The sequence below is a fragment of the Lathamus discolor genome, chromosome 1, assembly GCF_037157495.1.
Source record: "Lathamus discolor isolate bLatDis1 chromosome 1, bLatDis1.hap1, whole genome shotgun sequence".
Classification (NCBI taxonomy): Eukaryota; Metazoa; Chordata; class Aves; order Psittaciformes; family Psittacidae; genus Lathamus; species Lathamus discolor.
Genome location: NC_088884.1, coordinates 37,390,779 through 37,418,202, shown reverse-complemented (window position 1 = coordinate 37,418,202; position 27,424 = coordinate 37,390,779). Strand labels below are relative to the sequence as shown.

The window sequence follows — 27,424 nt, the reverse complement described above, 5'->3', positions numbered from 1 at the left end:
AATGGTAAAGAAACATTCAGAGAAAAGCATTAATAGAACTTTTATTTAATAGATAATATTTATGTGAATGCACTGATGAAAAAGCACAATAACACCATGAACTTCATAAGATAACAGATACAAAGAACAGGCACTTGCAGCTGAAACTGAGAAAGGATAGAGAAGACAGACATGAGGGTCCATATTCGTTTGGACTCTTGGCAGCCCATTTTCATAGTGACATTCAGATGCCTTTACACTCTTGTCATCTTGGTTTCATCACTTACATATATTATTTTCCAGGAGAAAACTATTTCTCTTGATTTTTCACTATTTAACCTACCTTAACTCAAAACTTAGTTAAGAAATCTTTCATTGCTCCTGAATTTCACCTTCCTGGAATTTGAAAAACTGACTGGACTGGGCTAATGAAACCCTAGGCCCATAAACTCAAGAAATAGTCTTGCAATACAGGCAGTGTTTCAGGAAAAAATCCATTTATATACTTACTCTCAAGGAAACCAAAGACTCATATTAAGTATTCAGCATTATTAATCTAGACACGGTTCAGAACAAAAGGACAACTATCAATACCTTGGCCTGGTATTACTAAATCTCCTCAAATTAATAAAACCAGTTTATTGTTATAAACCAGAATCTCAGTCCTTGCAAACACAAGTATGGGAAGGAGAAATTAAACTAAACACACTGAGATATTTCACATTCTTTTTTACTGCTACTGGACACTAAATCAATCACATAAACATTCCTTTATACAGCTACAGAAGAGATAAAGTAAATAAAGAATGTAGGCAAGATGTCCCATGTCTGACCAGCTGAAAATCCTCAAAGAGCAACAAACTGCTCCATTACTAGAAATTACACCCCGAGAAAAACAAAAATTCCAAGAAGTAAAATTCAGTTAAGGTTTCTCTTAAAGGGAAGGAGTATTATAAAAATACCATGGTTAATCAGTAGGAAACAAACTTAACCACAAGTTTTGAAAGATGAGACACAGCAGTGCAGGAAATTCTAGTGCAAGTCAAAGAGACCCCTCTACACAGTGCCCAACCAGAAAGGCACTTTTACTTTCGATACGTCTCGGAGAAGGTGTTTTGCTGTCAGATGTGCAGGAACACGCTTCCCACTGAGAACGAGGCCTACAGGCAAACCACGGACTGCATGCGGAGCAAAAGACTTCCGAGCTAACAGCTCGCCCCCCATGCCAGCCCGCACTCGCGGGCTTCCCGCAAGCGGGCACCTCCCGTGCTCTGCCCTCCCGGGACAAACAGCCACCAGTTCCTGCCACCGCCTCCCAGAGCGCTGCGGGTACTCTCGTTCGTTCGCTCGCCCGCCCTCCTCCTTCTCCTCCTCACCCTCCCGGCCCGTGTACACCGGGACGCCTTAGCCCCAACGAATCCGCGCCCCGCGCCGCCTCACGGCCCCCACCTAGGACAGGCCCATGTGCCCTTCCCCCGCCTTCCCCAGGCCTTTCTCCCTGCAACACCACGGCACAGCCCCACCCTCCGAGCCGCCCTCGCCAAAGGCCGGTGCCCCCCGTCTCAGGCCCGCTACCTGAGCCCGGCGCGGACATGGGCCCGGCCTCCGGGGAGCGACACCTCCTCCGCCAGGCGCAGCCCCTCCCGGCGAGCGAGGCCCCGTCGCTCCTCTCCCCTCACGGCGCCCGCCGCGCTACCTGCCGGGGTGTCCGCTCTGCTGCCTGACCGACAGCACCGCCACGACCGAGACCGGAACTCTCGCCGCGAGACGCCCGAGCGCGAATGGAAGAGCAGCGCCGCCGGATCGCACTGTCGTTACGGCCCCGGCCGGTTCGCCAAGCGGAGCTTCCGACTGCCGGGAGTCAGGCAGTAATGAGGACAGCCCGGGATGGGGTCCTGGCGGGTGGCGGAGCTGCTCGGGTTACCGGGAGGTGGCGGAGGCGGAAGTGGTGGGGAGCGGGAGGAAGCTTGGCGGCGGTCTGGGGCTGTTTAGGTGTTAGCATGATAAAATAGAATCATGGAATCGCAAAAGCAGCTCAGTTGGAAAATACCGTTCATATCATCAAGCTCACCCGTTCCTCGAGCACTGCCAGGTCCACCAGTAAGCTATGTCCCCTAGCGCCATATCTGCACGTCTTTTAGGCACCTCCAGGGATGATGAATCCACCACTGCCTTGGGCAGCGTGTTCCAGTGCTTGACAGCCCTTGTGGGGAAGAAATTTGTCCCTAACACCCAATCTAAACCTGCCCTGGTGCAGCTTGAGGCTGTTTCCCCTTGTCCCATCCCCTGTTCCCTGGGAGCAGAGCCCAGCCCCTCCTGGCTCCATCCTCCTCTCAGGCAGCTGTCGGGAGCGATCAGGTCCTCCCTGAGCCTTCTCTTCTCCAGACTGACCCCCCCAGGTCCCTCAGCCGTTCCCCATCACACTTGTGCTCCAGGCCCTGCACCAGCTCCGTTGCCCTTCTCTGGCCCTGCTCCAGCACCTCAATGTCTCTCTTGCAGTGAGGGGCCCAGAATGCCGTGCAATAATAGTGAGTTATTAATAATTGGTGATTTAATTGTTGTCATCTATTGTGTTTTGCCGTGTAAATCTGGTATCTCCACTTCCTCCTGTCCAATCAGTATTCTTGTCTGGACAACCAAAGCCATTTTACAATGGTAAATTTAGTTCAACAAAAACCTCCCAGGTTATGTGAAGTGCTCACAGCTGGAGCACCCAAGCATAGTGTCAGCCATCGGGCAATTCAGAGTCACCCAGGCTGGAAAAAGCTGTCATCATGCAGAATTTCAGAGTGAGAATCTGTTGTTTATTTTACTTTTAGAATTCAGATTGTGGCAGAAGCTCTTTCCTTTGGCACGGGAAGGCATTTATACCCGTCTAGACATACAGTGAACACACACAAGTATTTAGCAGAGCCTGTTGTCCTAAGACAAGGGATGATGGTTTTAAACTAAAAGATGGGACATTCAGGTTGGACACGAGGAAGAAATTCTTTACAATGAGGGTGGTGAAACATGGGCACAGGTTGCCCAGGGAGGTGGTGGATGCTCCATCCCTGGAGACACTCAAGGCCAGGCTGGATGTGGTTCTGGGCAACCTGACCAAGTTGAAGATGTCCATGATATTGCAGAGGGGCTTGGAGTAGATGAGCTTTGAAGGTCCCTTCCAACTGAACTATTTTATGATTCTATGATGAACAGTGACAGCAGGCATCGGGCTGGATGTATGTAATGAGATTACTCAGCTGTTAAAGACATGTTTTATTCAGAAGCAAGAGTCAGCCCAAATGTAAGGCTGTCTTTACTGATGCAGAGTTCTGGGTGTTCTCTGCCAAACGGTACAGGACCAGACTGGTTTTATTCCCCAGGAAAGAGCTCTCCTCCCTGTTGTTTAATGTCATCACTCATTTTGCCAACAAGCTCAAAAATCTCTTTCTAGAAAATTTTGAAAGGAAGAAGTCATGCTTGACACAGATCATTTAGGTGTCCCTACTACGCAAAGATTTAATTTACTTTCCAAAATATCTTGAGTCATTGGGCTGATTAAACTGATTCACTGTAAGAGAGAAGATCCATGTGCTGAACACATAAAAAAGGGGGTTAAATGGGGAGAGGAACTCCACACTGCTTTTGGTGCTGTGTTTTCCAAAGGCACCACTCCTGCAGCCTGTCAAGGGATGCCTTTGAAAGATTCTTTTTTTGGATTTGGTTTGAAAAGGTGGGCTCAACATTATGTTAGGCTTATGTACCAGTTTCAGTGTCATTATATCAGAAATATTGGCTTATTTTCTTTTGAAGCATGATATAGCTGCCTTTCCTAATGTGAATAAGATGTGCTACCACTACAGTTTTGAAAGGAAAAAGAATCTTCTGTATTTGTACCACATTCGTACCACATTAGATATTAGGAAGAAGTTTTACTGTGAGGGTGCTGAGGCACTGGTACAGGTTGCCCTGAGACGCTGCGGCAGCCCCATCCCTGGCAGTGTTCAAGGCCAGGTTGGACGGGGCTTGGAGCAAGCTGGTCTAGTAGAAGGTGTCCCTGCCTGTGGCAGGGGGTTGGAACTGGGTGAGTTTTAAGGTCCCTTCCAACCCAAACCAGTCTGTGATTCTATGATTCCTCCACAGCTATGACTATGTTGAAACTGCTTTGTAATGACCGTGCAAGTAAACCTTGTTTTACCTTTGTCTGATAGCTTGGAAGACTTTTCCTCATAAAGTACCTATTTAATTTGTGTATGTACCACTTGAATTTATCTACTAACATAGCAAAATCAAAACCAGGTAGGTCTCACTTCCTGAGTCTTGGTTATAAAGCATGTCTGTCCTTTTTTTCATTCCTGAAGCAATTCTTCCCAGCTTTTTCAGTATGTTTCCTCAATTGCTGGCACCAAACATGCACACAGCATGCAGCAAAGAATCACAATTGAGCCAAATACTGGCCTAATGTAAAATCTGTGGGTGTTCTCAGTATTTCCTTGCAGCCAAATCCAGAAAATGATCTTTTTTTTGCAAAGTAATCTAAAATTCATGTAACTTTTTTAGACCAATCTGGTTTATTCCCATGACTTTTGAGATTATTTATAGTCACTGTTTCCTAGAAAGAAGCTACACGTTGGTCCATATACTCTTTCATGGTGTACAATCTTATTTATGTCTTCCTGTTGAAATAAATCACATTTGCTTATATCCAGTCCACACTGACACTCAGATCCAAGATAACCTCCCTTCACCACATAACTCCAGCTGAGAGACTTTGTCAGGACCTAATCTGTGGGCAGTTTTTTCAGGTTGATGTAACTATTGAAGTGTCAAGGACTACAATTCTTTTAGAAATGCTCTCGGCTGATAATGATATTCTACTTTAAATATTCACAAAATCATAGAATCACAGACTGGTTTGGGTTGGAAAGGACTTTAAGATCATCCAGTTCCAACCCCCTGACACAGGGAGGGACAATTTCCACTACAGCAGGTTGCTCCAAGCCTGGCCTTGAACACTGCCAGGGATGGGGCAGCCACAGCTTCTTTGGGCAACCTGTGCCAGTGTCTCACCACCCTCACAGGGAAGAACTTCTTCTTAATACCTAATCTAAATCTCCCTCCTGTCAGCTTAAAGCCATTCCCCTTGTCCTGTCCCTACACAACCTTGTAAAATGCCCCTCTCCAGATTTCTCATCAGCCCCTTTATGCACTGGAAGCTTCTCTAAGTTCTCCCTGGAGCCTTCTCCAGGTTGAACAATCCCAAATCTCTCAGCCTGTCTGCATAGCAGAGGTGCTCCAGCCCTCTGGTTCACTTCATGGCCTCCTCTGGACTTGCTCCTACAGCTCCACATCCCTCTTGTGTTGTTGCCCTCAAAGCTGAATGCAGGACAGCAGGAGGGATCTCATGAGAACAGAGCAAAGGGGGAGAATCCCCTCCCTCGACTTGCTGGTGGCGCTTCTTGTGATGCAGCCCAGGATATGGTTGGCTTTCTGGGCTGCAAGTGCACAGTAAGGGTTCCTGTTGAGTATTACAAGTTTAGATCTGCTAGGTAGTCAGCCACATATGATTTAGATAAAAATGACATAGATAAAACCTTGACTTTGAAGCATATCTAGTTTTCGTAGCCAGAACATCAGGTAGTACTGAATTAACCTCACATGGGAGTATTCTCTAGGAAGGCCCTCTGTCCCAGAAGATTCAGGCCAGGAGAGTCCCTTGCAGAACTAGAACATATGCCCTTAGCAGCAGTGTTTCTGCTGGCACAGGTGACACTTTCTCACATTTAGACATGAACTAAAGTCAACAAAACCTTTAATTGACCTAGATAAAGTTACAGCAAGGTTTTTGCCATATGTTATCATGTCCTACACACGATGATTATTCTGGCAAAAGTCTGAAAAGTACTTTAAATCTTTATTAACTGAATTTTGAATCACAGAAATGAAACCAAGAAGTTGACTTGATGGATATATATTCCATAAACCCATTCTTAGACTTGATGAAACTGGTTAATGAACCCATATATACAAATAGCCCTCTACTACTCTGAGATTCACATTGTGTGACTGAATCATTTCATTTAGTCTTTTGTAACTTTGGGAGATTTTTAATGTTTAATCCTATTCGTATCAGTGCTAATTGGGAAACATTCAACTACCTATCTGCTTTAACACAAACCCACATTGATACCTGCTATTTGACTGCTGTTTGCTTAAGAGCTGTGGAAATGTATTTCATCATCATGCAATTTGCCTGCAACATTTGTCTTTTTCGCCAAGCACAGAATGGAGATATTTAACCATATCACTTTTTCTGCCTCTCTACTGTGATCTCCACAAAATCAGGTAATGTTGCAACATTCTTCTCAAGGTTCCTTTATTCTAAAATACTTAGAAAACAATGTTTGAAGTCACAGTTCTCCCATACTTTATTCTGTTGGCCATGTGAGCTGTCCTATGGCTGTATCTTTTTGTCTTAAAGGTCATTAACTTTTCTTTTTCTCCCAAATTGGCTTTTATAGATCTGCATAAAAACAACCATACAGGCCTCAAGGAACACAAGTGGCCCCTCTGCAAGAACTGTGAATATCATTAAATCCCTGGCCAAGTGAGTTGTCATAATCAATTCAGTTGTGAAATCCAGTTCCACCTGTTCCTAAAGCATATAACCATGGTTTGATTTGGAGGAAAAATACACTTTGAATTCCTCGTTGTGAAGGCAGTCTACAAAATAGATTCATGAGCACAACCAAACCTATGGAAAAGGCAACTTGCCAGTGTTCTTCCCACTTCTCAGGCCTGCATTCACACTAAGGTTACAGAACCCCAGGATGATTGGGGTTGGAAGGGACTTCCAGAGGTCATCTGGTCCAACATCCTGCTCAAGCAGGGCCACTTACAGCCAGTTGCCCTGGACCATGTCCACACAGCTTTTGAATCTCTCCAAGGATGGAGACTCCACAACCTCCCCGGGCAGCCTGCGCCAGTGCTTGGTCACCCTGACAGTGACAAAGTGTTTCCTGATGTTCAGAGGGAACCTCCAGAGTTTCAGCTTATGCCCATGGCCTCTGGTCTTGTCACTGGGTATCACTGAAAAGAGCATGGCTCCATCCCCTTCGCACCTTCTCTTCAGATATTTATATATGTTGATAAGATCCCCTGAGCCTTCTTTTCTCCAGGCTGAACAGTCCCAGCTCTCTCAGCCCTTTCTCATATGTGAGGTGCTGCAATCTCTTCATCATCTTATGGCCCTTCATTGGACTCTCTGCAATATGTCCATGTCTATCTTGTACTCAGGAGCCCGGAACTGGGTGCTTGTGAAGGGAAGCGTGGCCTTACCAATGCTGAGTAGAGGGGACCTGCTGGCAATACTTTAATGCAGCCCAGGATACCATTTGCCTCCTTTGCATCAAGGGCACATTGCTGGCTCCCGTTCAACCTCGTGTCCACCAGGATCCCCAGCATGTCCTATGAATGGGGTTGTTCCTCCCCAGGCATGGGACTTTGCACTTCTTTTTGAACTCCATGATGCTACTTTTGGCCCATTTCTCCATCCAGTTGAGGTCCCCCTGGATGACAGCAAGAGGGATACCCTTTCATGTATCAGCCACTCCTCCCAGTTTTGTCACATCTGCAGACTCTGAGGGTACACTTTGCCCCATCATCCAGATCATTAATGAAGATATTAAACAGGACTGGACCCACTACAAACCCTCCGGGTACACTGCTAGTTTCTAGCCTCCAACGAGACTTTGCATTGCTGCTCACCAGTCCCTGAGCCCAGCCATTCAACCAGTTTTCAATCCACCACACTGTTTGCTCATACAACTCACACCTCCACATTTTGTCTATAAGGATCTTATGGGAGACAGTGTCAAAGGCCTTACTGAAGTCCAAGTGGACAATATCCACTGCTCTACCCTCTAGGCCAGGTCACTTTGTTCTAGAAGGTTGTCCTTGACCTGTTAGTTGGTCAAGGATGGTGAGGCCATGCTGACTATTCCTGGTGACTTTCTGGTCCTTCTGTGGTTATTCATAGTCCTTCTGTGGTCTGGAGAAGAGAAGGCTCTAGGGAGATGTTAGAGAAGCTTCCAAGTGCCTAAAGAGGCAACACGAAATCTGGAGAGAGACTTTTCTACAAGGGCCTGTAGGGACAGGACAAGGGGGAATGGCTTTAACCTGGAAGAGGGGAGATTGAGATTAGATTAGGAAGAAATTCTTTACACTGAGGCAGCAGGCACAGGGTGCCCTGAGAAGCTGCCTGTGGCAGGGGTTGGAACTGGGTAAGCTTTAAGGTCCCTTCCAACCCAAACCAGTCTGGGATTCTATGACTCAATGAACTCTGATTCATGTGTTTGGAAATGGTTCACAGGCACCTGAAATCTTTAGATGAAGCTTCAAGATTTTGTTAAAACTTTGTTTCTCTATAACTCATGCCTTTTTTTGGTAGGTTTTCCAGAGGAGGTGAGGTTATTGTGTCTTTCCCAGCCTAACCTCTCCCCAGGATACCATACACTGAGGATTAAGCTGTGACACATGTCAGGAGAGCGTTCCATAGGAAGCTTAGGCACTTTCAATGGGACATGCTGGAATACGCTCCCGAAGGTGCTGAAGGGCTGCGAGAAGCCCGTGAGCGGTCGGAGCTGGAGGACGTGCACACGGGCCAGCCGCTCACGGTCCACCTCAGGCTGCGGGCGCGGGCCGGGAAGCGGCGGCTCCACCTCTCTCGGGGGTGGTGGCGGCGGCGGGGCCGGCGGTTGGCTGAGGGCAGCCATGGCGGCGGCGGGGTCTGTGCGCTGCGCTCTGTGGCGGGGCGGCCTGAGGCGCTGGTACCGCACCGAGCGCGGGGTCTACGGCTACAAGCCGCGGCAGGCGGTCAGCAGGCGGACGGCGGAGCTGCGCGGTGCCGGGGCGGGCGGCAGAGCAGGTCGGACACCCCCGTTCCCCATCTCCCTTCCCAGCGGGACTGCGCTGAGGGGAGGGCTGCGGGGCATGCCCCGGAGAGGGGTGCCGCTCGTCCCGCCGCGGCTCGGCGGGAGCTGGGGTCCCACAGGGTGGGTCGGGCTCCGCTGGGCAGCCCCACGTCCTCCGCAGGGAGGCGGCGGCCCCGCGGACCCTGAGGGACCCCAGCTCCGAGGGCGTCGAAGCTTCGGTCTGAAGCGCTTTGTACTTAGGGGGCTGAGGGCGGCTGGATCCGCCCCGCGAAGCTGCCCCGGTGAGAGCGAGCCCAGCTCCAGGGGCTGAAGTGGGTGTGAGTGCCCCCGCTGCGGGAGTTAACTCGGTGACGGGCTCGTGTGGAGTTTTGCTGCTCATAAAAGTACCCGTACCATGCCCCTATGGTTTTCTTTGTTTATATTAATAGAACCCCAGACTGGTTTGGGTTGGAAGGTGCCTTAAAGCTCATCCAGTTCCAACCCCTGCCACAGGCAGGGACACCTCCCACCAGAGCAGGGTGCTCCGAGCCCCTGTGTCCAACCTGGCCTTGAACACTGCCAGGGATGGGGCAGCCACAGCTCCTCTGGGCACCCTGTGCCAGCGCCTCAGCACCCTCACAGGGAAGAGCTTCTGCCTAAGAGCTCATCTCAGTCTCCCCTCTGGCAGGTTAAAGCCATTCCCCTTGGCCTGTCCCTACAGGCCCTTGTCCAAAGCCCCTCTCCATGTTTCCTGGAGCCCCTTTAGGCACTGGAGCTGCCCTAAGCTCTCCCCTTAAGGAGCCTTCTCTTCTGCAGGCTGAACCAGCTCAGCTCTCTCAGCCTGGCTCCAGAGCAGAGCTGTGCCAGCCCACTGAGGTGCTTGAACTAGCTGAGTATTTGAATAGCTAAGTACAGATAACTGTGTCCTGTTGATGCTTTCAGCTCAGTTTTGTAGTAGAAAAATAACTTCAAGCAGAAAAGTCTCAGGGGTAGAAGTGTCCTCCCTGCATTAACACTTCAGGAGGCTCTGGTAGGAATTAAGCCAGTTGCACACAAGCAGGAGTGAAACCAGTTGGTTATCTCCTGAATGCTGAGTCCCATCTCTAAGCAGACTCTTTGTTAAGCATGTAAAGGGTTAATATATTCTTAAATCATAGTTTTAAATTGCTTTAAAGGACTTTCTTGCTGAGGTGTTTTTGGCACATGGAAGTTGTAAAGGTTCTGCTCTTAAATTGTAGAACCTGTTAGGGAAAAGGACCAGATTTGAACATGCTGACTGTGTGAATGTAATAGCTGGAGCAGAGTGCTAGCAACGGGAATACGAATATCAGAGAAATAACTTTGTGAAGTGATCTCAGAAATCATGTTGGTTTGGAAAATGAAAGTCTTCAGAGCCAGTACAGTCAGCACACTTTTTTATCAGCATGGACATTAGAAATGCTTTATTAACTGGTTCATATCATTGATTTGTAGCAGATTCTTGCTATGATTGGTGTACAGTTTATCGACCTGGTCTGTGATGTGTGCTCTGTGACAGAAATATTGCGTACATGACCTTTCAGCTAGCTGAGTTTTGCGTATGTCGGTAGTGGTTTTGACGTTGATGTGAAATGGCTGCAACCGTGTGTTGCTGGTGTGTGTTGAAAAACATGTCCACAAATTAGAGTTTTTAGTATGTCTGCCTCAGCACACGCATGTGCTGTTGGGTGGTGGCTCCTGAAGATGCAGGCTTTTTTTGTTGTTTGAACTCATAGGACCTAACTTATTGTTAAGACCTTATCCTCCTGTCAGCAAGGAACAGGAAAGCCTAAGTGTATGATGGAGTTGGTTGAGGAAATAAGACTTTGCAGACTGCTAGTGTACCATTCTTGAGTTGGATGTACCTGTTGTAAAGAGATTCAAAGGAAATTTCCTATGGATGTTCATATGAGGGCAGGCCAATAGTTGGGCTTGTTCAGCCTGGAGAATGAAAGGCTTCAGGGAGACCTTAGAGCAGCCTCCGGTGCCTGAAGGGGCTGACAAGAAATCTGTAGAGGAGCTTTTTATAAGGGCGTGTAAGAACGGGACAAGGGGGAATGGCTTTTAAACTGGAAGAGGGGAGGTTAAGGTTAGATATATGAAAGCAGTTCTTTACTATGAGGGTGGTGAGGTGCTGACACAGGGTGCCCAGAGAAGCTGTGGCTGCCCCATCCTTGGCAGTGTTCAAGGCCAGGTTGGACACAGGGGCTTGGAGCAACCTGCTCTAGTGGAAGCTGTCCCTGCGCGTGGCAGGGGCTTGGAGCTGGTTGAGCTTTAAGGTCCTTTCCAACCCAAACCAGTCTGGGGTGCTATGATATGATTCTATGAAAATGAAGTAGTTTTGCATATGTTTACAGGAGCCTAACTACGAGGGGAGCTGTGGGGGAAATCAGGAGTGCACTCACTCGAGAATTGGATGGGTGAACAGATTTAACAGTTTGATGATGGGAGCTGTTGTGGGGTGATAAGATGAAAACTGCTTAGAAGAACTTTCTTTGCAGCCAGAATCTTGATGGTTATCAGTGGACAGATTACTCCTGTATTCGTGCTGTAAATGGATGAAATATGAGCATGTGTGTGGTACTGTTCTGCTTTCTTTTTGTTTCAGTTGACCATGCTCTTGCTCGTTTAATAACCGCATATGCTGAACATGGCCACAAAGCAGCCAAAATAAACCCACTGTTTGCTGGCCAAGCTGTTATGAACACAGTACCCGAAATCCAGGAACTGGCTGATGTTCTTCAAGGGCCTCTCATTACTACAGGTATGTCTGCAGCCTAGCATAGCAAGTTTTCTTCAGGGGTGATTTATTGAGAGGCTGTGGCCTCTGCAGAAGAGCCAAATATTGAGTGGTGGTTCAATCAGTAATGAACTGTTGGACTGAAAATTGTTAACTTCAGCTTATTTATATGTTGCAGAAATGGTGTAATGAGTGGCTAGCATCTTTGGAAATCATGAACATTCTTGTTCTTACAGCTCCTGAAGTTACCTATTAATTTCTTGTGTGGCTGTAACATTCTGTGATTTACTATAATACTTAACACTGTAGTGAAGCTGTCAGGGCACTGGGGCAGAAGTCAAGACTTGTCTTTTCTTGGATCTCTTAGATTCTTGTTGTGGCCTTGAACAAAGAAGGGTCTCTCTCTGTGCTTTATTTTCTCCATCTGCAAAACAGGTGCTTATGTACTTGTGATGCAGCTGGATTAGAGCTCATCTGCCTGAGCCACGAGATACTGAGTGCTGTACTGAGTCACACAAAGAGGGGCTTTGTGTCATTCATTGTAAACTCTTTCAGAAAGACATTTTGAGCACTTTACTCATAATAATTTTGAGCATCTTACTCATAAATGAGCAAGAGACCCTCATCTGAGTAACACTGAAGTGTGCATATAAAATGATTTGAGTTTTGTTTTTAAGTGAAGGAAAGGAAGACAAGACATTAATTTATACACTCAAAATGTTAATGTAATTGCAGGATGACAGTTGTGGTCTCAGTGCTTCTCCCTCCTCCCCCAAAGAGCTAAAAACATTTATTTCCCACCAGGGCTTCTGAACATGGGGAAAGAAGAGGCTTCCCTAGAGGATGTGTTGGCTTACCTGGACCATATATTCTGTGGGCATATTTCCATAGAAACAAGCCAGCTTCCAACTTTGGAGGAGAGAGAATGGTTTGCTAAAAGGTTTGAAGAGCTAAAACAAGAAGCATTTACACCTGAAGAGAAGAAACACTTGTGCAAACTGATGTTGGAGTCCCAGGTGCCTTGTTCACTACTATTGGATTGTGATAGTCGTGGAGTCTGTCATGAGCCCTTTACTGCTCCAGACATTATTCATGCAGGAAAAGAACAATCACTTTCCTGAAAGGCTTTGACAGGGTGTGCAAGAGAAGTACGAGGTTTTGCTTGAAGAAGTGCTATACACAAATGCAGTGTATAGCACTTAGTGGAGGTTGTTGCTGTACCTGCTTAGCACCCATTATTGAAACAAATAGTGATACCTTTTGGTTTGTCTTGATATCTTTGGAAATTATTTCTAGGAAAATATTTCCAGCCAGTTCCAAACCCCAAAGGCTTCTAGAACTAATTAGAACATATATTGTGTGTAATATGGATTATTGTAACACATGGTCTTTATCATCCAGAGACACAAATAATGGCCCTCCAAAGCCATGAGTAATCAGTCTTCAAAAGTGAGATTCTCTTAGGCTTATCTGACAGCTTATATTAAATGTTACTGCTGGGAAGGGAAGGTTGGGCAGAGCTCTGTGACATTTTGTGCTTTAATGTAGCTGTTCTGTTTTCCTTTCACCCTCATGATAATCTGTTATACTACCTTTAAAGTATGATGTCTCTTAAGGTTTTGGGAGAACAAAACAAGAGTTGGACAGAGGTGTTAGCCATGTAGCACTGGTAACGATGCTGTTTTTCTGCAAAGGAGCCTTTGAACCTTTGTTCAATGCATTCTGTAGGGAAGTGAAAGATTTATGTACTTGCAAAATGTTTAGAGAAAATTTATTCCAATACTTCTGTAGTGTGAATATTTTTTTTTTCCCTTTTCTCCCTGTGTTATCCAGAAGGATGGAAAGGTAGAAGAGCAGGATCTGTGAAGGTGTCCCTATTTCCAGTTTTCCAAGTGGAAGGAGTGTTAAATGTAATATTTACCAATGACTAAACAGAAGTATATGGAACATTTTGTATTTTTCTTGCCTCTTTGGCAGTTGGAGGAATTTGAGGGTGACATAGGAGGCTGAAATTGGGACCTTGATGAGCCCTATTTTGATTTCAGTATGTCCAGAACTATACTTAAAGTGTAGAATTTAACCTTGACAGGAAAAACTGCTTCTATGTGTGATTAGTTTTGTATACATTATTCCTTAGAACAAAATGTTACTTAAGTAGAAGGTGTTGAGCAGTTGGCTCAGATCTTTGGCTGTGGCTCAGTCTTTGCTTACAGACTTCATTTATTTTCAGTCTTCAGTTGTAAAACACTACAGACACATCCAGTGCTTCCAAAACTTTGTGACTTAGAGAGCTCTCTAGGAGTAGATGAGTGGAGTAAAGTGAGAGGAAGATGATGTAAATATAGATTGGTTTATTTTCCTTCTCTCAAGCATTCTTCAACCTGTGTACTAAGGACTGTGTCTAATAGTAATCAACTGGAATGTTGTGCTTCCCAGCATCTCAGAATAGTTAAGGTCTATACTGTAAAAGAATACCATTCCTTAATTTTGACCCAAAATAACTATACTATCAAGAAATTTGTAAGTTGCTCTGTTGATGTGTTTGTTCATGCATCTCCTTCCATGTTAGCTAGAGAAAGTTTGGTCCTCAATCCAACATTTTTCTGCTCAAGAGAAGAGAAGCACTGATTTCTTGTAGCCATCATGACTTCTGTTCTTAGACTGTGTGGGTGGAGAATGAGCTGAGACTTTCTAGGGGAGTGCTTAGGTTTGAATGCCTTAAAGGTACAAACATTATATTTAAATTTTATAAACAGAAGGCTGCTGCTTAAAATAGCCTAATGCTGAACTTTTCCTGGTTTTAATAGGAGTTTGATCACTTCTTAGCTACAAAGTTTGCCACAGTGAAGCGTTATGGTGGTGAAGGAGCAGAGAGCATGATGGGTTTCTTCCACGAGTTGTTCAAGATGTGTGCATACAGTGGGGTGACAGATATCATTCTTGGAATGCCTCATCGTGGAAGACTTAATCTTCTCACAGGTTTACTTCAGCTTCCACCCGAGGTAAAGATTTATAATCTCATTGGCAGTTGTTTTATGTCAGGTTTATTTGCAATACAATAAAACTCCAGAAGTTTGTCATGTTGCAAATGCTGGAGCAATAAAAGTTAGCTGTGTGAGGGTGTTTTCCCCTGCTTTCAGCACTTCAGCCAAATGCCTGCAGGAGACTGTTAAAAGAACTCTAATGAAGGGATTTCTGTGCTCTTACCAGAAGCATCCTGCAATTTCAGGAGTAGGTTCTATAAATGCTTTTCTTTCAATGTGTCAGTGAATCTGAAAAGGCATTTTAACCAAATGTGTTTCCATGCAGCTCATGTTCCGGAAGATGCGTGGTTTGAGTGAGTTCCCAGAGAATTCAGCAGCCATTGGGGATGTTCTTTCCCACCTGATGTCTTCTGTAGATCTTGACTTCGGTTCCCACAGGCCTGTGCACATCACCTTGCTACCTAACCCCTCGCATTTAGAAGCCATCAATCCAGTGGCCATGGGCAAGACACGAGGAAGGCAACAGACTCTGCTTGATGGAGATTACTCCCCGGAGAGCTCTGCACGGCCTGGAGACAAAGTTATTTGCCTGCAGGTATTTTGCTTACAATTTGTAACTGATCTTTGTAAGACTTCCTGGACTAGCATGTGAAAGGAGGCGGTGTATATAGAAGTATCAGTCAAAAGTGAATTAATGTAGAGTATCAAGAACTGGGATCCCCTTTATGGAGAAAGAGGGGGGTGAGGAAGATTTCCAGGTGACATGTGTGATGGCACTGGCATTTAAGCAATTCTACTTCTAGGTTTTCAGAAGAACTGATTCTGCTACCTTCCTTTATTTTAATAATACTCTGCATTGAGAACCACGTGTGCTTTTCCTCACAGACCACTTTTGCATTTAAACCACCACTGTTAATTGCCTTTTAAATTAAATGGGAGAAGAGCTATGACCAGGTGGGAGTAGGCATTAGTCCCAGTTCACCAGCATGTAACTTTCAAGCAAAGCATGTAGTGAAAGCTGTGGCGACTGGTTCTTTTTTGTTCAGTGGTCAGTGATTGCTACTGACTGCTGCAGCTTTGCTATAGCCACGATACTTGCAGTCATCTATACACTGGTGGGGGGCAACTACAACAGATTATAGGTCAGTTCCAGTCAGGGATTACGTCAGGCAGTCATGTACAGATGTTGAGTGCTATGACCTTGTGTTAGCAATAAGCCTAAATAAACTCTTAAATCATTAAAAATGGAAGTCTGAAAGGGGTTAAGAAGTGCATCCAGCTGAAACTGTATTTGTTCCACCTCCTCAACTTGAAAGGTCTGTCTTAATGAGTTATGGTTTTGATTTTTTTGTTCCCCCAGTGTTTTCTAATGAGGTTTTTCTGTCTTCTTCCCTAATGTAGGTTCATGGTGACGCTGCCTTTTCTGGGCAAGGGATTGTTCCTGAAACACTGACCCTTTCTAATCTACCACATTTCAGAGTTGGTGGGAGCATCCACTTAATTGTTAATAACCAGCTGGGCTATACTACTCCTCCAGAGAGAGGAAGATCATCTCTGTACTGTAGTGATATTGGTACGTGTAGTTGAATCAGAGTCATAGAATCGTCATAGAATCACAGAATGGTTTGGGTTGAAAGAGACCCTGAAGCTCATCCACTTCCAACCCCCTGCCGTGGTCAGAGACACCTTCCACTAGAGCAGGTTGCTCCAAGCCCCATCCAACCTGGCCTTGAACACTGCCAGGGCTGGGGCAGCCACAACTTCTCTAGGCAACCTGTGCCAGTGTTTCACCACCCTCACAGGGAAGCGTTTCTTCCTAATATCTAATCTAAATCTGTCCTCTTCCAATTTAAAGCCATTCCCCCTTGTTCTATCTCTACATGCCCTTGTCAAAAGTCCCTCTCCAGCTTTGAATTCATAGTAGTGGTAGCTTAGGGTAAGAAGGAAACAAAACTCCAATTCCCCACATACTCCATGCATATTAATAAGATGCAGGAACTGTGTAGAGAAAGGGTTGGGGAATTTAGTGCTGGTAAAAAAGTTGTGTTCAAACTATCACAAGTACAACAGTTTGAACTAACTGCACTTTCTCTCAGAGAAGACTCCTATAGCTTATCCTAGCTCTTGTCACAGCATCTTTTGTAGATTTGTTTCTGTTAAATACACTCACGTGAGTTGTCTGTAGTTTTTGGCACAGTAGGTGTATGTCAGCTTTCTTTGGAAGGGGTTGGGTGCAGTTACTGTTATGTTTTGATTCCCTGGCAGGTAAAATCGTTGGATGTGCAGTTATCCATGTGAATGGGGATGATCCTGAAGAAGTTGTCCGTGCCACACGACTGGCTGTCGAGTACCAGCGCCAGTTCCGCAGGGATGTGATAGTTGACTTGCTGTGCTACAGGCAGTGGGGCCACAATGAACTTGATGAGCCATTCTTCACGAACCCCAGCATGTACAGAATCATCAGGTAAGGGCAACATCACCCGATGGGGAACCAAAAACCTACCTGTGCCTACACCTGCTAGTGCAATAGGAGTCTCTGTATAATGAAGATTCTTTGCCTTACTGACAAGTATTTATGTAAGCGGAGCTACACTGTCAGCAGCCTTTGGCTAAGGTGGAATACGCAGCTTGATGCCTCTTGGGGAGCAGTCTTGTACATAGCCCTTGAATTTCAAGTTCATTATTGCTAGTAATCAGAAGGCAAAGATGTCTTGTATGTCCCATTATCTTCTGTGTAGATAATGTGGAAGAGGGAGCAGGAAGCCAGTACAATGTTTGTCTCATCTTTGCCTGGTCCTGCTGGTTCCAATGGGTACTCATCTTGACAAGTATTTAAATGTATTCAGGTTCTTTCCCTATCCCCAGATTAAAATACACATGAAAATTTACTGGCCAGTGAATTCTGGTGTTTTAGATGAAGCATTTATGGGATGGATGGCTTGATTTTCAGCTAATACTGAAATCCTACTGTCCGTTTGCCTGAAGAAAATATGCATGATAGCACAGAGTCAGTCTAACTGTGAGGGTTTGACTTCTTTTTACCTCTAACTGTGAACTACAGACACTTTTTAAAATAAAGGACTGTAAAGCACATATCTGAGGGAGAATTGTTATCTTTCTGGAGGTGCCAGGAAAGGAAATTTGATGCAAATGAGTATAATGCACCAGGACATACTTTATTTTAGTTTTCTGCAGTATGTGACAGTAGTAAGATGATATTTCCTTGTTCTGCAGTGATGCTGTTTTCAGGCTCAATGTGTATGCAGTTTGTTTCCTTCTCTGACAGATCACGTAAGAGTATCCCGGACACGTATGCAGAACACCTCATTGCCGCTGGGCTCATGACTGAGGTTGAAGTGTCTGAGATAAAGACGACATACTATTCTAAACTGAATGATCATCTCACCAACACAACTTCATATAGTCCACCTCCTACCAACCTGCAGGCTCAATGGAAAGGCTTTGTTGAACCTTCTGCTACAATCACAACTTGGGACACAGGGATGCCTGTACCTCTGCTGCAGTTTATTGGAGCCAAGTCTGTAGAGGTGCCTGAAGAACTCCAGATGCACAGCCATCTTCTGAAGACCTATGCACAGGTCAGGAGAGCATAATGATGCTTCTAGTCCTGATGCTCAAAGATACAACCTGTTATAGGAAAAACAATAAACACTGCAAGGCTGCCAGTTAGAGAATAGCATAGTATTCTTTAGGAAGAACAGCTTGCTGTCTTTTCAAAGCTGAGATTATGCCATTTTCCCTCTGGTTTTGAAGACAGATATGTCGTCTCCTCCAGATCTGACCACATACTTCTGTTATTTCAACCATATTTGGTTGCAGTGAAGAAAAAAGCTCGTAGAAAACACAAGTAATAGAAGCTATTATGATCAGTTACTATCATTTATATAGTTATCTAGTTCGTGTATATAGTTATCTAGTTGAAGATGTCCCTGCTTACTGCAGGGGGGTTGGACTACATGAGCTTTAAAGGTGCTTTCCAACCCAAACCATTCTATGATTTTATGATTCTCTGATTCTATGATGTACTCTGTGATTATAATGAATGCTTTGTGAGAGAATGAGTCAGTAACTTGGTTATGGTGCACACAGTTCCTAAAGCCAGTAGTGAGTGTTCATGTTTTGTATATACAAACATAAGCATAAGCACATGGCCAAGTTTGACAGCTTTTGATAGCTCCTAAGTGGGTGTGCAGGAATTGGATTGGTATGGGGCTGTGAACATTTCTCTTTGATGGGTGCTGCCCACATGCAGGTGTCTGGTTGGCAGCTGCGGAGAGGCCATGAGTTGGGTATTTGGGATGACTGATGTTCTTATAATTTTTTGCCTGCATTTCTGCAGGTGAGAACAGAGCAGAATACTGGAGACTGAAATACATAGGCCTGGTGTCTTTCCTCACTGCTAACCAGGGAAACCAAAAGTCTGTCGAGAGCACACTATGCTGAGATTTTTAGTAGTTTCAGACTAAGATCTCATTTGTCAGTTCACAATGTGTTGACTGGTTAGTGAACACGGGGGTCATCCATTCTCAGGGCAACCTACTGCAGGATGAGCTGAACTAAGACTGTGTGTATTCCATTCCTAAGGTGGCTGCAGGAATACAGCATTTCTCTCTATGGCATGTTATTTCTTTCTTAGCTTCTGCTATTGATCTGTGCCACCAGAAGAGCTACAGGTGGAAAAAGGCAATAGAGTAACTTTTCTGTGTTGTTTACTTGTTTAGTCAAGAGTTCAGAAAATGGAGGAAGGAAAAAAGCTGGACTGGGCAACAGCTGAAACTTTAGCATTTGGTTCTCTGCTGTGCCAAGGTAAGAGACATCGAGACAGCAGGCCATGTCTAACATTATACTTCTTATAGCATTCTAAGTCTAAAGATTGATCTGATTGATATAAATTTGGCAATTAGCATTTGTATGGTAGTAGGAGAAGGTAAATATGAATCCTGTATGTCAGTAATTGTGGATTGAGTACTAAATGTCTTAAAGAATTATTGCTGCCCCCCCGAAACTCCCCCAAACCATCTATGTGTAGAGCTAAGCACATGAGCAATGCAGGTGCCATCAGTGGGGCCTCCCAGATACTTATAGAGGGTGTTTCATGCTGCTGCTTCTTTTCCATCTGCTCTAGCCTGAATTCATATCTCCATTTACATATGATACAGAATACACACTTCTTGCAGTTTGGTTCGGTAAATTGAACCATTTACCACAAAATAATTCTTGGCTGCAGAGAGGAGAAAAGTGTCTGAGTATCTCTGTAGGCACACCCCACATCTTGGGAGTTGGAGCTGCTGCTGGATAAGAATTACATCTTGTATTTGATGTCACTGATGAGGGGAAATCAAAGAAGAGACATAGCAAGAGAAGTAATGCTTTAGAAGTGGGGAGTTGTTGTTCTGCGTGTTTTCTTTTTACATGACTTGCTAATCCAGTGTTTTGTTTTATTGCTTGGCAAGGGTTTAATGTCAGAATAAGCGGACAAGATGTTGGCAGAGGAACCTTTAGCCAACGCCATGCAATGCTGGTTTGTCAAGAAACAGATGATACCTATATTCCCCTGAATCATATGTCCCCAGACCAGAAAGGTTTCCTAGAGGTAGGTTCTGTGGTCCACAAGACAACCTGCTTCAAATTATGCTGAAAGAGAATGTGTATGTCAAAGCTGCTGAGACGTGTAGGTAGCCTGTATGTTCTGGCAGCTGCCAGATACAGAGAGTAGAAACTGTCAGGGCACCCACATTCTTTGTAGTTATCCTCTTTAAATATTTAACAAGGGGTTTTGCTTTTTCTTGAGAGATCAGCTGTTATTCTTTTCCCCTCAGTGTCTTCATTCAAAAGCAAAACCAAGAGGTGACCATCAATTGCCTTCAGGAGTGTATGTCCTCCATGTACTTAGCACTGATGTGCCTGGTTCCAAAGGTTCTTAACCTGGGGTTTCTTCTTCCTTACCCACCCTTCCCAACAATTTCTTTTTGTTAGGTGAGTAACAGTCCCTTGTCTGAAGAAGCTGTGCTTGGTTTTGAATATGGAATGAGTATTGAGAGCCCTAAGTTACTGCCAATTTGGGAAGCTCAATTTGGAGACTTCTTTAATGGAGCCCAGATAATATTTGACACTTTCATCTCTGGAGGTGAGTGGACAAAGAGCTAATTTATTTAAAAATCATTTACTAAGCACATTTTTAGAAAATACTTAATCTTTAAAGTAAAAGGACACCATGTTGAGAAAAGAATTCTGTTTTCTCAAAAAGTCTTGTGAGCTTGTGAGTCCTGACTTCTGTGCAGCTTTTCTCTGAAGACAATCCATCTAAAATGAAAGTCACCCACCCTTGGCAGAGACAGTCCTTCCAAAAGGACAGTTGATTATATTAACAGCCTTTCTTTCTCACCACACACACACCCCCCCCCCCCCCAGCTTTATTTTACTGTGTGTATATTGTTGATAGCTTTTTAGGCTGAACCTTTCCTTCACAAGGCATCAGAAAAATTTCTGAAGCAATACAGAAGGAAAATAGTGGTTATTTAAAACAAACCAACCCCACAACAATGCCTTACAACCAGCCTCTGAGTTTGACTCCAGCATGTTTTCTGAGTGCTCAGATAGAAGATCTCTCTGAGCTGGAACATGCTGAGGAAATGCAAAGGTTTTTCTGGAGTGGGATATTTGTATGTAAGTTCCCAGAGTTCTGGCATCTAGCCTCAGTTAGGCATCTGCACTCCCTCTGTAATCACAGATGGAAACTCAGAGGCTATCTTAGCCCACCCACCCTCACCATGTGTTTGAGGCTGGGATGAGTTATGTTCTGGATTGGAGTGTAATCCCTGAAGTAGCTCAGTTTTCTGGAAGCCCAAAGTTACATGGTAATGTCAGGTCATTCTATATGTGCTGTTTCACTGTTGGGAATCCCATGGCAAAACACCAGCAGCGTGCTTCAGGCTTGTTGCTAAAGATGTGGAAATTAGGTGAGTACTAAAACCCGAATAGTTTATGCAAATTTATGTATTTTGTGGCTGTACGTTCTGTGGAAATCACGTTTTCCTTCCTCCTCATTGTGTTTTCAGGTGAGGCCAAATGGCTTCTGCAGAGTGGGATAGTGATTCTACTTCCCCATGGCTATGATGGTGCAGGCCCTGAGCACTCATCCTGCCGGCTGGAACGGTTCCTACAGGTACCCCACCACACCTCTTAGGTTCACATATCCCCCATCACAGCACTGGCAGTCGGTGCTCTTGTGAGTCTTGCTGCAAAATGTCCCATTCCTGATGTACCTGCTAGTGACATCAGAAGCTGGTGATTTACCAGGATCATACCATCATAGAATCATAGAATAGTTAGGGTTGGAAAGGACCTCAAGATCATCCAGTTCCAACCCCCCTGCCATGGGCAGGGACACCTCACACTAAACCATCCCACACAAGGCTTCATCCAACCTGGCCTTGAACACCGCCAGGGATGGAGCACTCACAACCTCCCTGGGCAACCGATTCCAGTGCCTCACCACCCTAACAGGAAAGAATTTCCTCCTTATATCCAACCTAAACTTCCCCTGTTTAAGTTTTAACCCGTTACCCCTTGTCCTGTCACTACAGTCCCTGACGAAGAGTCCCTCCCCAGCATCCCTATAGGCCCCCTTCAGATACTGGAAGGCTGCTATTAGGTCCCCACGCAGCCTTCTCTTCTCCAGGCTGAACAGCCCCAACTATCATGATGAAATAGGAACAGTCTGGGCTGAAAGTGGAGGAAGAACAGGAACTGTGATGGACAGGTGTAGGTCTAGATGTGGTGAGGAAGCAGCTTTGCTGTGTGGCAACATGAGGTTTCCTAACATGAGATCTGTGTAGTGCTTGCAGAGGGGCTGTGCCCTCTGCAGACAGTCCTAGTGCCACATGCATCAGTACTGCCCACTGTCCTTGTTCTCATTGCTGTTCCTCAGCAATGTCACTGTTCCACAGAGTCCAGTAGCAAGCCAGAATTGCTGAACTGCGAACAGCAGACCTCTGATGAGCACTTCTGATAGAAAACATTTTGGGGGTTGGCATCAGAAACAGTCAGTCACCCTTTTGAGCAACCATTCACAAATCATACAAACAGATGCTGGACACTATTAAATATCAGTTAGTAAACCTGTGTCACATTTTAAAAAACGCTAAACTAAATATCCACTGTTGTGCCCTTATGACTACAGTACATAAATGAAATCCTTCTCATCTGAGTAGTGGCTTAAGGAGAGGTTGAGCATGTTTAAAGGAATGCTGCTGTTCTGAGGAAGAAGTCATGACCTCACCACTTAGGAAAACTGTCATGCGCTGGTTACAGTGTGCTGGAAGGAGGCAGTTCAGATACAATCTTACAGTTAAATTGGCTGAAGCCATTTCTCCTTTGAGGTTGTTCTTCCCTTGTAACCAATGTCTGAGTTGGGCTATTTGCTCTTCTACCCTAATGCTAGTCAGCGTGCCTTATGTGCCTGGATTCTCTCTTGTGTGTGTAGCTCACTGCTTGCTTCTTGACAAGGTATTGCTGTGTTCCCCTTGTACAGATGTGTGACAGCTCAGAAGAGGGAGTCGATGGAGACCAGGTGAACATGTCAGTTGTCCATCCCACCACCCCAGCACAGTATTTCCATTTACTCCGGCGGCAAATGGTCCGAAACTTCAGGAAACCTCTCATTGTTGCTTCTCCGAAAGTGTTACTCAGACTCCCTGTAAGCTGAAAACTTTTTTTTATTTCATTTTTCCTCTTCTTCTTCCTCCTTTTCTGTGTTCTTTTCCACTTTGTTCTCCCTCTGTTTTGGGGCCAGATCAATGGGGTTTTGCCTGCTTGGGGCTGGATAGGTTAAGTATTAAAGCTGAATGGATGTGAGCCAGAAGTAAGGTTGACTCTAGATCTGGTGGTGTTCTTGAGAATCTTACCATCTCACCTTTTGTCAGTGGGAATAGGAGGGAGAGGGAAGACACTATCTTTTGTACTTACCAAAATCCTGCCTCAGTATCCTCTCCCCAGCTGTGGCCTGAGGGAAGAGGCAGCAAGATTTGGTAACTTCCAGCTCTCGCCCATGCAGGCTGCTGTATCGAGTGTTGAAGAAATGGCTCCGAAGACAACATTCAAACCTGTCATTGGTGACTCCTCAGTAGATCCTAAAAGGTAGCTGTACTTCCTGAGAGGAAAAGCTCAGAAAGGATGTCCTTTCCATTTGTATTACCTAACAGCTCAAGTCTGAAGTGCTATGAAAGATGTGACTTCAGGTGAAAATGCTGTTTTACAGGGGGTGACTTAGTTTTACTTGTTTCTCTCCTTTTATTCTGCTTACTTGTTGGTAGTTAACATATCTGTCTACACAATAGTAAGGTGTCCTGGCCTTCAGCCCTTGCTGCCGTGGAGTTTTTACCATAGTTCTTAATCTGATGGTGCTGTTCCATGCCATGTCCATTAGCTGACAGTCACTGGGAACAGCTGTGATGTGATGAAGAGGTGCAGAATTCTTATTGTGCTGTTGGAACACCCGGGCTAATGAAGTGAAGGCAATAACTTTTGCCTGTGCATCTCCCTTTGGATATTAGAGAATCCTATTCACAGTGGGCACTTGTGGCCTTTGGGCTTTTTTTTACCTCCTAAGGTTCTTACCTGGTCCTTGTCCCAGTGGTACCCAAGTCTGACAGCATCCCTGATGTTTGCATCCTCAGCCACAGCCAAAAGGCTGGAAGTATCTTAAGTGTCTTGAAGTGGTGTGGTGAAGTTGCTTTTGAAGTTGCTCCTTGCTTTTGTCCAGTAAGGTCAGGCAGCCAGGACCTCACCCATTGCTGGAGGGTACTGTGTGTCTCTGGCAGGCATGGAAGAGAGCTGTCCTTTGGAGGTGCTTCTCTCCCTCTCTCGTTTATTCTGTACAGAGAGCACACAGATGAGTAGCTTCAACTAGGTGGTTAATTTTTAGGTTGTTAAAGCTAAGAGAGATAAATCACACTGTAAGGTAACTTTCTCAGGACTACTGACAAAACAGGAGCTGTTGGAGGGGAGTAAGGGGGAGGGGAAAGCAAAGGAAAGAAAAGATGGTCTAGGATAGCAGTAAAGTTGTCTTTAAAGTTTGGCTAGTTGTTTTTATTGAAAGAGTGAAAATGTTCTGCATATGTAAAATGCTAAACTTGGAAACATTCTTACTTCCCTTTAGTGTCACCCGCGTGGTGCTCTGTTCTGGTAAGCACTACTATGCTTTGGTGAAGCAGAGGGAGACACTAGGACAGAAACAGCACAATGTGGCTATTCTGAGACTTGAAGAACTGTGTCCTTTCCCCCTGGAAGCTCTGCAGCAAGAGCTGGGCAAATACAGTCGTGCAAAAGGTCAGCCAGATGATTACCTTTGTGTTTCTACACTCTTTGAAGCACTGAACTAAATCTGTTGCCTGCCTTTTAGGATGAAGAGTTGTAGTGGCTTTTACCTCTTTGATCTTTCCTCCCATACATTTAGTGTTTCTGGACTGAGATAATACAGATATTTACCACTTGTGCTAAAAAAACTTGTTACCTTCCATAAAGCACTACTAAAAATCTGGGAGAATTTTGGGCAGGTTTTGCATTGGTCTTTGCAGTCCAGTCCTTTAAGCAGCTTTTGAAAATGGCAGTAGAAAAGCAGAATATATCCACACTATACCCTAATGGTGGACTTACTTTTGGTTTGACTTTAGCAAGCTGTGACCTGCAAGGGAATTTAATCTGGCAATCCTTGATTGCACAGATAATGCCAAAACAAAAAAGGCAGAGGTGCTACAAAAGACAAAGCTATTCTTCTTGAGCTACTCAGAAGATAAATCTGAGTGTTTGTAATATACCCTTATCCTTCCTTTAGCCTTCATCTGGAGTCAGGAAGAACCAGAGAACATGGGCCCATGGTCCTTTGTGTCACCACGGTTTGAAAAGCAGCTGGGCCTTAAGGTAAGATGTCCCCATGGTGTTTTAGTTTTTAAAAGGAAGTTGGAAGTTCTCCTTGAATGGAAACTTTTGTGGTGCTTAAACAAAAAAACTAATCCTGATGCCTAAACCAAATTTGTGTTCTAATTTAGGCTGCTTCTAGAATCACATAAGAGTTTGGGTTGAAAGGGACTTCAAAGCTCATCTAATTCCAAACCCCCCACCTTCCACTACACCAGGTTTCCAAGCCCCATCCAACCTGGCCTTGAACGCTGCCAGGGATGGGGCAGCCACAGCTTCTCTGGGCAACCTGTTCCAGGGCCTCGCCACCCTCACAGGCAAGAACTTCTGCCTAAGATCTTATCTGAGTCTCCCCTCTGTCAGTTTACTCTTCATAGCACCATTTAGTGGTGGTGAGCAGGACTGGAGCTTTCTTTTACCTGGTGTTTAGTCAAAGTAGATGGGATAATGAAAGATCCTAGGTAGGAAACAACATGCTTAAAGTGAATAGGAGGAGAACCCAAACCTTCCATTTACTCTGGCAGAGTCTGCACTACAGTGTTCTTGGAGGCATGGTCTTTGGGAGATGCAGGATAACTTCCTGCATTACTGCCAGCTGGGACTGCCCAGTATCTGACAGCAGACACCACCATGGCATCGGAGGACCTTGAGATGTGAGCCTGTGTTTATGCTTCATTAATAATTTCCTCCTGACTCCAATTACAGCTCCGCCTTGTGAGCAGACCTCCTTTACCAGCCCCAGCAGTTGGCATTGGAACCCTGCACCACCAGCAGCAGGAAGACATCCTTACTAAGACATTTATCTAAGTCTTCAGTGGGCAGACAGCTCCTGTGTCAGTCATGGTTTGGTGCCTCCTCCTGTGAAGAACAAAAGCCAGACCCTTAAGACTCTTTAGTTCTCCAAAATGGAAAAAAAAAGAACAAGTTCTGCAATAATGAATCAGTTTTTCACACAGGGTAAGAGCTAGAGCTGAGAGGTGGTGCCTGTTACTGTAGATACTTCTCATTCTCTTGTAGTATTTTCTACAAATATCTTTTAAAAGTTTAAATAAATAAAAATAATCCAGCCCAGGGGGCAGATGGGTGAGGCTGGCTGTAACATACCTTGTGTCATGTTGCTTACCTGCACTCCATGGTTTCCTGGGAAGTTGCATGGGTGGAAACAGTTGCTGTTTCCACATAAGTGTTAGTGCTGATTGGTTCAGTGAATGCTTCCCCATACCTGGGAGAGAGACATTTCTCTAGCAGAGTGTTGTGGATGTTCTCGTTTCTTTTCCTATGGTCCAGGAATGAAATCTGGGCATAGCTGCTGGGTGTGCGAGTGCTTGAAGCAGGATTCCTAGGGGGGACTTTGCTGGATGGTTCTGAAAGGCTTCAGGCACCGTTTTTCTCACGTGGAGGAGTACTTTCACATCAAGCGTGCAGGGCTAAAAGCAGGGTGCAGGGATCGTGCCATGTCTTAGAACCATGTTTTGTAGAGGCCAGAGAAGTTTCTAGAGGCTTGAAGAGTGACACTACCTCCTACCTGGGAAGTTCTCCATTGCGTGGATGTGCCGTGAAGCTCCAAGGCATGCCATCGGGAGGGAGAGCTTCAGTGCAGCTTTCGTTGGTGTTGCTGATGCAGATTGCCTGCAGAACACCACTCTTCCGTGATGGCTAATTGCTACCAGGAGCAAGCCAAAGCATGTGCTGAGTTAGAGGTTAACTCTGTTTCTTCTACTCATGCAGGACATGCACCAGGCAGTTTTCCACCTGGGTAACTGAGCAGGTCCCAGTCCTTGGACAGGAGAGTTTTGTGGGCTATTAACAAGCAGAAGTGAAGCTTTTCATGCTGTTAGATAGCAGAGAAGCTAACTAGGCAGACAGTAAGT

At 45.2% G+C, this 27,424-nt stretch overlaps 2 protein-coding genes across 5 annotated transcripts in view; one reads left to right on the top strand and one right to left on the bottom strand.

The window, feature by feature from the left end:
* The window catches only part of UPF2 (UPF2 regulator of nonsense mediated mRNA decay), a 61,752-nt gene extending 59,944 nt beyond the window's left edge, over window positions 1–1,808 (bottom strand). For 2 of the 3 annotated variants that reach the window (XM_065668070.1, XM_065668089.1), the window contains exon 1: window positions 1,555–1,668. The gene's annotated coding sequence lies outside the window, so the exon portion shown is untranslated. The other variant, XM_065668080.1, reaches the window with a different exon arrangement.
* Window positions 1,809–8,695: 6,887 nt separating this feature from the next.
* On the top strand, window positions 8,696–26,656 carry DHTKD1 (dehydrogenase E1 and transketolase domain containing 1). Of its 2 annotated transcripts, XM_065668049.1 has the most exons (17): window positions 8,696–8,887; window positions 11,500–11,655; window positions 12,436–12,647; window positions 14,439–14,633; window positions 14,941–15,210; window positions 16,017–16,188; window positions 16,881–17,079; window positions 17,902–18,214; window positions 19,358–19,442; window positions 20,090–20,229; window positions 20,613–20,763; window positions 21,695–21,801; window positions 23,170–23,334; window positions 23,692–23,774; window positions 24,796–24,965; window positions 25,471–25,556; window positions 26,259–26,656. In XM_065668049.1, the coding sequence occupies exons 1-17, from the start codon at window positions 8,734–8,736 to the stop codon at window positions 26,358–26,360; spliced, it is 2,760 nt and encodes a 919-aa protein (XP_065524121.1). In that variant the 5' UTR covers window positions 8,696–8,733; the 3' UTR covers window positions 26,361–26,656. The 2 variants fall into 2 exon arrangements, with proteins under 2 accessions (XP_065524121.1, XP_065524129.1); XM_065668057.1 differs by lacking the exons at window positions 19,358–19,442; window positions 20,090–20,229.
* The last annotated feature ends 768 nt before the right edge of the window (window positions 26,657–27,424 follow it).